At 30.4% G+C, this 9,520-nt stretch overlaps 1 protein-coding gene across 1 annotated transcript; it reads right to left on the bottom strand.

The window, feature by feature from the left end:
* Positions 1-244: 244 nt before the first annotated feature.
* On the bottom strand, positions 245-9,037 carry LOC150032415 (subtilisin-like protease SBT5.3). The gene is made up of 10 exons (XM_090306896.1): positions 8,954-9,037; positions 8,580-8,803; positions 8,109-8,206; positions 5,778-5,942; positions 4,047-4,149; positions 2,697-3,231; positions 2,508-2,605; positions 1,545-1,905; positions 1,250-1,463; positions 245-888 (listed from the first exon to the last, which is right to left on the bottom strand). Exons 1-10 carry the CDS (start codon positions 9,035-9,037, stop codon positions 347-349), a joined length of 2,424 nt encoding a protein of 807 aa, XP_090163022.1. The 3' UTR covers positions 245-346.
* Positions 9,038-9,520: the final 483 nt, after the last annotated feature.

The raw sequence follows: 9,520 nt of genomic DNA, 5'->3' as shown, positions 1-9,520 counted from the left end.
AACCCAATGCCCCCACCCCCATCGCAGGATAATCTAAGGGTAGGAGGAGGAATCCAACGAGAAACCACTCCAATCCCTGAAAGATTATCCCAACGATCCATAACTGCAGCCCCCAACAGACTCATAGACCCCTTGAACTCAGTTTAAATTATAACTTAGAATTAAACGTCAAAAGTTTTGTATTCATCTTCCACTCCTACAACTATATGAATGTTAAAAGTTAGGGTTTAAACCAATATAATCATTTGTTAATGATTTAAATAGATAAAACTCCATAATTTAGGGGCGAAAATTTAAAATTTCCATCCACAACTTAGTTTCAAATACTTAAAAACAATTTGATCAATCATGGTCCCAAATGCACTGCAATGGGACTTCTAACAAAATGCTTCCCATCAGACCAAATCAATGTTCCAAACACATCTCCACGTTTCACTTTCCCTGTGTTTTGCAATACAACCTTGAAGGCCTTCTCTTCACCCACACTACTAAACTGCAACGTCCTTGGCTCAACCAAAACCGCAACTCCAGGTGACACCTTGACTCGTGCAACATATGTGCCTGGACTTCCCACACTCTTAACTCTTCTATTGATCGTCACGGGAGCACCAATTTTCAGTACCCCAACCGAGATCGACGGGTAGTTGAGATCTGTGGCTTTGAATGATTTAACACAATTAAATGGCTTAGCATAGAATTTTTTCATTTCCATTGCATTATAGCCTCGAGCACACAAGAAATTCAAGTAATCATCAATAGTGGTATCATAAACAAGGCCAGGGTCCCTCGCATCATTTGGATGTACCATTCCTGCGCCATAAGCGTACGGCGTGGCTTTGAGTTTCGTCGAGTCGAGAATCGTTTGCAAGTTGTTGCCCCTTGTTTTGGCTGCAAAAGAATAAATCATTAATTTATAAAGATCACCGATTGACTCAAACGCTCAAGTTGATAGGTTATGGTAAATTTAATTATATCAACACTTTAACACTTTCCCTCATGCTTGAAAATTTTGTAGAAGATCCAACAAGCGAAAATCAATATTAACTAGAGGAGGAAATGACATAGCATTTGAACACAAGACCTCCTACTTTGATACCATATTAAATCACCAACTGATTCAAAACCTTAAGCTGATATAGTAAGTATTCAAAACCTTAAGTGGGTTATAGTAAAGTTACTTATATCAACACTTAAACCGTATAAAGGAGGAGACATAACTTGATAAAGCACAAGGAGGCAGCAAGCTTACCAGTGGTCATAATAGCAGATTTGATGGCAGCGGGGCTCCAATCAGGATGAATGGACTTAAGAAGGCCGGCAATACCGGCAATGTGCGGGCAAGACATGGAAGTGCCAGAGATAACATTAAAAGGAATGCGACGTTGGTCGTTGGAGGAGAACGTCGGAGCATTTCCAGTGGAATAAGAAGCCAATATATTCACACCAGGTGCTGTTATATCAGGCTACAACAGAGAGCCAAAACAGAGTAATAAATAAAAGTTCCAAAACAAGAAATAATAAGAAGAATTGGGAAGGAAACAAACCTTGAGAATGAAGGGATCAATTGGGTTGGGGCCTCTGGAAGAGAAGGTAGCAATGATTGGAGCTGGTTTGATATTCAGCAATGTTTTGACCTTGGTTAAATGAGCCATTGGTGTTGTGGTGGAGTTGAGGTATTTTTGGAGTAATTGAGCATCGTTATTGGAAATATCAGAAGCTGGAATGAAGTGTAATTCGGGATAAATTTCGTCTCCTTTTTCAATATCGTTAGCCACAATTACTCCCACAGCACCAGCTCGAGCAGCTTGATAGCTCTTTTCTACTCCTTCAATCTCCCCTACTTGGCAAATCACTATCTTTCCTTTCACCTTCATCGGATCAAGCGTCCCCTCGCCGCAAAATCGGCTGCAAATAAACGCATTACAAACTCATAATCTACATCTATACTTCAATATCTATATCTACATCTATACTATATTAAAAGTAGCTATGACGGAGAACTTCTCTGCCTTTTTTTTATCCTTGAAGCTTCTAACAATTCCCATTTTGTCCTCATATCGTTTAAGAAATATGTAAAGTCTTTCATAGAATATCTATATTTTTTAGTTTTTTCTTGTATCCTTTCACATTTTATCTTTTAAAAGATGTGTTTAATGTCTTATTTCATTTCACTCAACAAAATTTAAAATTAGAAACGGAAGTATCTAACTTCATTTTATCTCTTCTATTACTTCTATTACTTTTGAACTTTATGTACAATATTTACAATTTAAAATCAATAAAGATTATATTAGTTCAACTATTTATAATTCAACCTAGAAAACTTTGTTTAATAGATTTTCAACCGCGTCTAACACATTTCATATTCATTATAAATTAACCAAATAAAACATATATGTATATATATCCATTTAAAAATTTATGTTATAAAGATTTTTAACCAGGTTCTCAAACTAGTCATTGAAAAGAAACAGTTACCAAAACTATGAAAAATCTCAAGAACTCACGCATGGAATTCGGTGACATTGCTGAGTTTCGCATTCACAGAATCAATCAATGGATAGAACTTCTTCGGTAATGGAGCAATTGAAGAAAGGCTAACACCCTACCAATGGAAAAAAAAATGGCCTAACATTAGGGCAGAAACTGGTAAACATTTTCTCAAAATTATATGAAACCCTAAAAGATGAGTATACCTTCAGATGCTTCTTGTTTCCAAGCGCCACATAACTGGCGAAATCTCTGTCCACGGTGCCCGCCGCGACGGTGTTTATCCAGGGGGCAATATTGGTGACGGTCATCGGAAAAGGACCGGAGTTTCCAGCTGAGAAGACGACGACGACGCCTTGTTGAACGGCGTGGAAGGCGGCGATAGCAAGTGGATCGTTGAAATATTCATCAGCAGCTCCACCAAGGGAAGTCGATATGACGTCTACTCCATCGGCGACAGCGGCTTCGAAAGCGGCGAGAATATCGGCGTCCAAGCATTGTGAGCCTAAGAATGGAGGCCAGCAGACCTTGTAGGCGGCGACCCGGGCTTTTGGAGCACCGCCTTTGGCCGTGCCGCTGCCGTGGCCGAAAACGTTGGCTCCGGTGACGAAGTTTCCGGCGGCGGTTGAGAGAGTGTGGGTTCCATGACCGTCGTGGTCGCGTACGGTGAGTGAAGTGGCATTGAGAGTGCCTCCGGCGGCTACATATCCTTTGTAGAAATATCTTCCTCCGATGAGCTTTCTGGATTTTGCATCAAAATTTCAAAATTTCAATTTATTTAAATAATTCTTTTGAATAAATTGAATAATTTAAAAAAACAACTCGAAAAATTCCATCAATGATTCATGGTTCAAAAAAATAACCCAAATCGTCAGAACTAATCCGAACTCATTATTAATATTTAAAAGTATTTTCTTTTACTTCCAATACAATTATATAGACATATATCTATTTTAATTTCAATGATTTTTTAATTATTTATTATCCATCAACTAATTTAAAATAGTTTTTGAATGGGACAAAATTTTCACATTATAATTAAAATAAATTTGCTAATCTTATTTTAATACGTGAAGATAATTAACCAAATTCTTTTACATATTAACATATTACTTCGCCAAATCCAAAATTTTCAAGGTCGGGTTGGGTTGAGTTTATAATTTGATAAGGCTTGATTGGATTGAATAAATTCCCACGAACATCCCTATAATTGACATATATTGATAGTGACACCTTGTTATATTTGAAAATATTTTCCACCGTTTTAAAATAATTATTTTTTTTGTTTATTTTTTATGATTAAAGAAAAAAAATTTCATTATCTTAAATAATCATTTTTCCAAAAAGATATTTGAATCAAACAGGAATGCATCACTAGAAAACACGAGTAAGAAAGAATATAATAACATAAAAGAAATGTATGTTGATTGTGATACATATGCGCGTATATATATATATTGTTTTAGCTATGGTAATATTTGAAGTAAATAATATTGAAAATAAAGTGAAAAATAGAGTGAAAATATTAAATTATGAAAGATGAAAATAGATGAAACCTATTGCAATGGAAGTTGGAGTCGGTTTGACAAATTCCCCTCCACTTTGATGGCACAGGTCCATACCCTTCATCACTAAAGCTCTTTGATTCTGGCCAAACACCTTCACACACACACACAACACCAAATTTTCCAATCATATGAAGAAATCAATGAGTACGGTCAAAGAAATTTGAAATTTGAACCATCTTTTCCAACATGAATGTCTTAACCAATATAGTTATACTTGAACCATCTTTTCCAACATGAATGTCTTAACCAATATAGTTATACTTCAATTTCCTCGTATTTTTTATATTTAGTTGAACAACAAATTAAATCAAATCTCTTAGTTGTGAACATATATCTGAAACTTTGACTATTCAATTGATAAGAACTTTATATTTCACATTTAATTTTAAGTTAGGGAATAATACCTTTTTGGTCCATAGGTTTTGACTATAGTTTCTATTTGGTCTCTAGGTTTTAAAATGTTATACATTTAGTTCTTAAGTTTTGAGTTTTGTTTCAATCTACTTCCTAAGTTTCAAAATATTACAATTTTGAAATTTGAATTTTGTTTCATTTTGGTCAATGGATTTCAAGATTTTACATTTTTAACATCAATTTTTCATTAAGTACTTACTTTCAATCATTCATGTCAATTTTTATTAATTAATTAAAAATAACTAGAAGTAAAATTTTAAATTTAATGTTAAAAGTGATAAAAGTAGTGAAACTTAATTCATTATAATTCTTTTAATGATTTTTAATTTATTAACATAAATTAACTCTAAAAGACGAAAAATGAGTATTTAGTGAAAAATTGATGTTAAAAGTGTAAACCTCGAGACACAGAGACCAAATTGAAGCAAAATTCAAATATCAAAACTAAAATTGTAGCATTTTGAAACCTAGTAACTAAATTAAAACTAAACTCAAAACTTTAAGAACTAAATGTGTAATATTTTGAAAATTAAAGACTAAATAGAAACTAGACAAAAAAATTTAGAGACCAAAAAAGTATTTTTCTATTTAAGTTATTAGTTTGTAAAGTAGTTTTTTGGAATTGCTTGCCCTTGGCTAGGATTGATTAGAATTTGGTTTTTTAGGTCTTGTTTTTTGTTAATTTTCTGTTTTCCAGTTTTTTCTTTTCTTAGGTTTGTTTTCTTTTAAATTTCATCCTATGATATTAAAGAAATACTTGAATTCTTAAATTAATTCTATTTTCTAAAACTTTTTTTAGTCTTCAAAACTAGATTTGGATTTTAAAAATGTTAGTAAAAAGAAGGTAACAAAAAAAGTTATGAAAATAATGTACGCTTAAATTTTTAAAAATAAAAAACAAAATGATTATCAAATGAGACATTGATCAGTTTTCTATTTTTGAGAATAACAAAATGATTATCAAACGAGACCTTAATCAATTTTCTGTATTTGAAAATACATACTTGCATTTCTCACATTTTATTAAATACATTTTTTGAACTCTCTGTTAGATAATATAATTAAATTTGCTTTTATCCACTAGCTTAAACTTTTAGATCAATTAATGATTTAATATGGTATGAGAGCAGGTGGTCTAAAGAGGTCCTATGTTTAAGTCCCTGCAACGTTATATTTGACTTTTAAACTAAATTCTATAGAACTTAATTTGGATATTTGAAAATACGTCGAAAACTTGATAACAATAATATATATTTTTTTAATGAAAAAGTAAATAGTAAAGGGAAAATTGAGGTAAAATAAAACCTGTGTCAATGTTGGCTATGATTATATCTTGACCAAACTTTGCAGCATTCCAAATGGAGTTTGAGGGAATTCCTACATCGTTCTCCACTCCAAGGAAATTCCATGACCGTGTTGTGTGCAATTTTCTTGCCTTGTTTTCAAACACTGATATCACCTTAGGGTTTCCTATCAATGTTTTTAAAACAACATCAACAACAAAATACGACGATGAAATAGCCGATCTACAATATAGACACTGCTACACACTATTAGACTATTATCATCAGATGTCTATTATAGTGCATATATTGATAGACCGTGACATTTTGCTATATTTGAAAATATTTTCAGCAGTTTTGACATTTAGAACAACTTCTCTTTATTGAAGTTCACTTTACAAACCATTTCGGTTCTTCTTTCTTGTTTCTAGGTTTTTGTCACAAAAACGTTTGTGTCAATATAATAATATTGTAGTTTCTTAAACTTAATTAGAAAAAGTCATATTTGCTTGCATATTCCACTCTAATTACATACATAACCACACAAAATTCAAGAATATTTTTTAAAAATAAGTAAGAAAAATTTTACCACATAAAAGTTAAGATCGAATAATTGAGTGGGATACACAAAGATGCATAATATTATAGTTTTCAAACTACTTATTTAACTATGGTAGTATTAAATATCTAGAAATTTTTTTGTCTATTCAACAAATGATCTTTGTGAAAAATTTAAAATCCTAGGGTTGGTGTGGTTGTTGAGCACGTGCTCCTTCCTCCTCCTACTGCATCTACGTATGAACCCCAAATATTTAAAACAACAATGTACTTTTATAAATAGCTTGAAAACCATAATATTTGGGGCAATTGTAATTTTAATAAAAAATAAATTGAAAATTGGGCGCGTGTTTTTAAGTTTTTTTTTTTTACAAATATGACAAAAAACTTCCGTATGAAAATTTGATTGCTATCTGATTTCTATGTGATTATTATGTGATTGCTATCTGATTTCTATGTGATTATTATGTGATTGCTATCTGATTTGTATGATCACTATAATTGCTATGTGATTGTCACACCTGCAATTACAAAAAAATTGAAGTCATGATTTTGGTTTCTTAAAATGTATTTGCCATATAATGCAATTTTAGAAAAAATGTTTTGAATGATAAAACTGATGAAAATATTTACAAATATAGTAAAACATCACAATCTATCAGTGATAGACATGATAGACATTGATAGACATCTATCAGTGATAAACATTGATAGACATCTTTCAGAGTCTGTTAGTGATAGATGATAGTAGTCTATCCGTGTTTAAAATATTTTACCATATTTATGAATATTTTGATTATTTTTCTATATTTAAAAACCGTTCATATTTTTATAACAAGTTAAAAAAAAAAATACAATATTAGCTTTTTAAATAGTTTGAAAAGTGCGATATTTATTACAAGTTTAAAAAAACTACCATATTAAAGGAAATAGAGTCCCTTTATTGACATACAAAATTGCAATAAATAAAATCAATTTGTGTATATATATAAACTTTTTTTAAAGTCCCTTTGTAGCTCATTTTTTGAGAAAAGTTTTCAAAGTTGTGTATACAAATTTTGGAAACAACCAAATCAAATTTATTGTTTTTTGTATTCATAAAAAGAAAAAAATTATTGTTTCTTGTTTCCGTTTCCATTTTTAGTTTCAAAACATAAAAATAAGTATTCTTTGTAGCCTTTTTTTTACTAATAAAATGCATCATCAAATTTTCAATACTTACTTTAAAAACTTATTTTCATTTAAAATCTTTACATTTTCAATTTAAAATCTTTACATTTTCAATTTAAAATGTTATAGAATGAAAATGAAGAACTGATTACCAAACGGTCAAAAAAATTATATGTTTTTTTATTTAAAAAAATTATATATAAAAAGCAATAACAAAAAATCTTATCAAACGAGCTCTTAATCCTAGATTATACAAATCTAACATATGAGCAAATACCTATGGCCCTACTTGGTACAATTTTTGATTTTGGATTTTGAAAATTAAGCTCATTGATACTACTTCCGCCTCTAAATTTCTTTATTTGTTATTACTTTTTTCCAATGGTTTAAAAAACTAAAAAAAATAGTTTTTAAAGACTTGTTTTTATTTTTGAATTTGGCTAAGAATTTAATTCTTGTATCTTAAGAAAGATGCAAATAATTAATTATAAAAAATAGGGAGAAAATAGATTTAACTTTAAAAAAACCAAAAATAAAAAATGAAATGGTTATCTATATAATTAAAATTTAAATATGAAAATAATAGGCATAAACAACGTAAAAGAAAGATGTAAAGTATTTTTACTTGCTAGATTTGCGGCTTCTTTCTCATCAAGTTTGGCTGCGAAACCATTGAAACTTGTAGTATAGGAGTAGAAAATCGCTTCCTCAGCCATCTTTTGACTATTTACAAGTGAAAGAAATCAAAGAAAATTAATTATAAGAGATGAAATCAAAATATATTAATTCATGCATGAGAAACAAATTGAACTGGTTCATTAAATTTGGGTTTTATGATCGTACGAGCATAACTCAATTGATAAACTACTAATTAACATCTTAAATGTTAATAGTTTGATTATTAAACTCAAACATATGTGATCCTGACGAAATCATAACGTTAAGGCAATAATTATTCATCAAATATAGATAATTGATTTCTTATCTATGAATTTTACCAATTCAATCCAATCTAAATAATTAAATTAAACAATTCTTCATTCTATTTTTTAAATTTAGGAGTGTTATTTCAAATGTAAAACGACTATTCTCTTACCTTCCCAATAAAGTTCCCAACAAATCATAATGAAACGCGGTCACTTGTCGGGAATGCTCCGATAAAGAGGAAGGATCCAGAGAAGAGGAGCGTTCCGAACCCAAGTAAACAATGTAAGACTGCACCACACACCATGTAAAAAGAAATAAATGATCAATAAAAGAATATAGAGATTCGAACAAACAAATATGTCCAATATTTGGGTGTATCCTGACTGCATCTACCTTTATGCAAAACACATTCAATCACATAATGAAAAAACAATTTCTTTTAAAAAAAGTTTATCACGTTACAAACTGAGGTTGAACAATTGGATCGATTATATAAAGATGAGTGGAACTTAGGATAGATGAAATTTATCAAACTTATCGAACCTTTTTTGTGGCAATGATGGAAGTTTGCAATAGTGAGAAGTAGAAGAAGAACAAAAGCAATGGAGAAAGATTGGAAGCCTCCATTATTATTGCTTTTGTTTGAAATAATTTCTTTTGGTTTAAAAGGGTTTTTTTATAGCTTAATTTAAGACCTAAATTTTATTGTTCTGTTTCAACAATAATGGAGACAGAGAGTTCATTTTAAGAAAATACAGAAAAACAGAAGAAAAAATTACTTAATGAGAGATCTTTCGGTTCAATAAAATTAGCAAGTTTTTGTTGAGAATGGCAAGGATAATTATGGCTAAGGTTATAAGAATGGAAATTTGGATAGGTAGTTTCAATACATAAAAAATTTGCAAATATGTCCTTTATTTTTATTTTTATTTTTTTAATGTAACAATAGTGAAAATAAAAGATTAAATCATTCACTTTTGAAATGAGAATGTGCGTCTTATTTGACCAATGAGTTGGGTCAGAAAAAATTAACTACAAAACTTCCATTTTAGTGTTTGGTGTAAGAATCCACTTGATTTTTCTTGAGTAAAAATTAAATAAAGATTTTAA

This window comes from Benincasa hispida, chromosome 11, assembly GCF_027475165.1.
Source record: "Benincasa hispida cultivar pf3 chromosome 11, pf3_genome.v1.1, whole genome shotgun sequence".
NCBI lineage: Eukaryota > Viridiplantae > Streptophyta > Magnoliopsida > Cucurbitales > Cucurbitaceae > Benincasa > Benincasa hispida.
The sequence above is the reverse complement of the archived record's forward strand: the minus strand, read 5'-3'. Positions and strand labels throughout refer to the sequence as shown.

Coding starts and splice junctions, on each gene's coding strand:
- LOC150032415 (XM_090306896.1), bottom strand. CDS start 9,037: ATGGAGGCTTCCAATCTTTCTCCATTGCTTTTGTTCTTCTTCTACTTC. Junction 8,804..8,953: donor CCATCATTGCCACAAAAAAG/GTTCGATAAGTT, acceptor TTTTGCATAAAG/GTAGATGCAGTCAGGATACA. Junction 4,150..5,777: donor CATAGCCAACATTGACACAG/GTTTTATTTTAC, acceptor GTGTGTGTGAAG/GTGTTTGGCCAGAATCAAAG.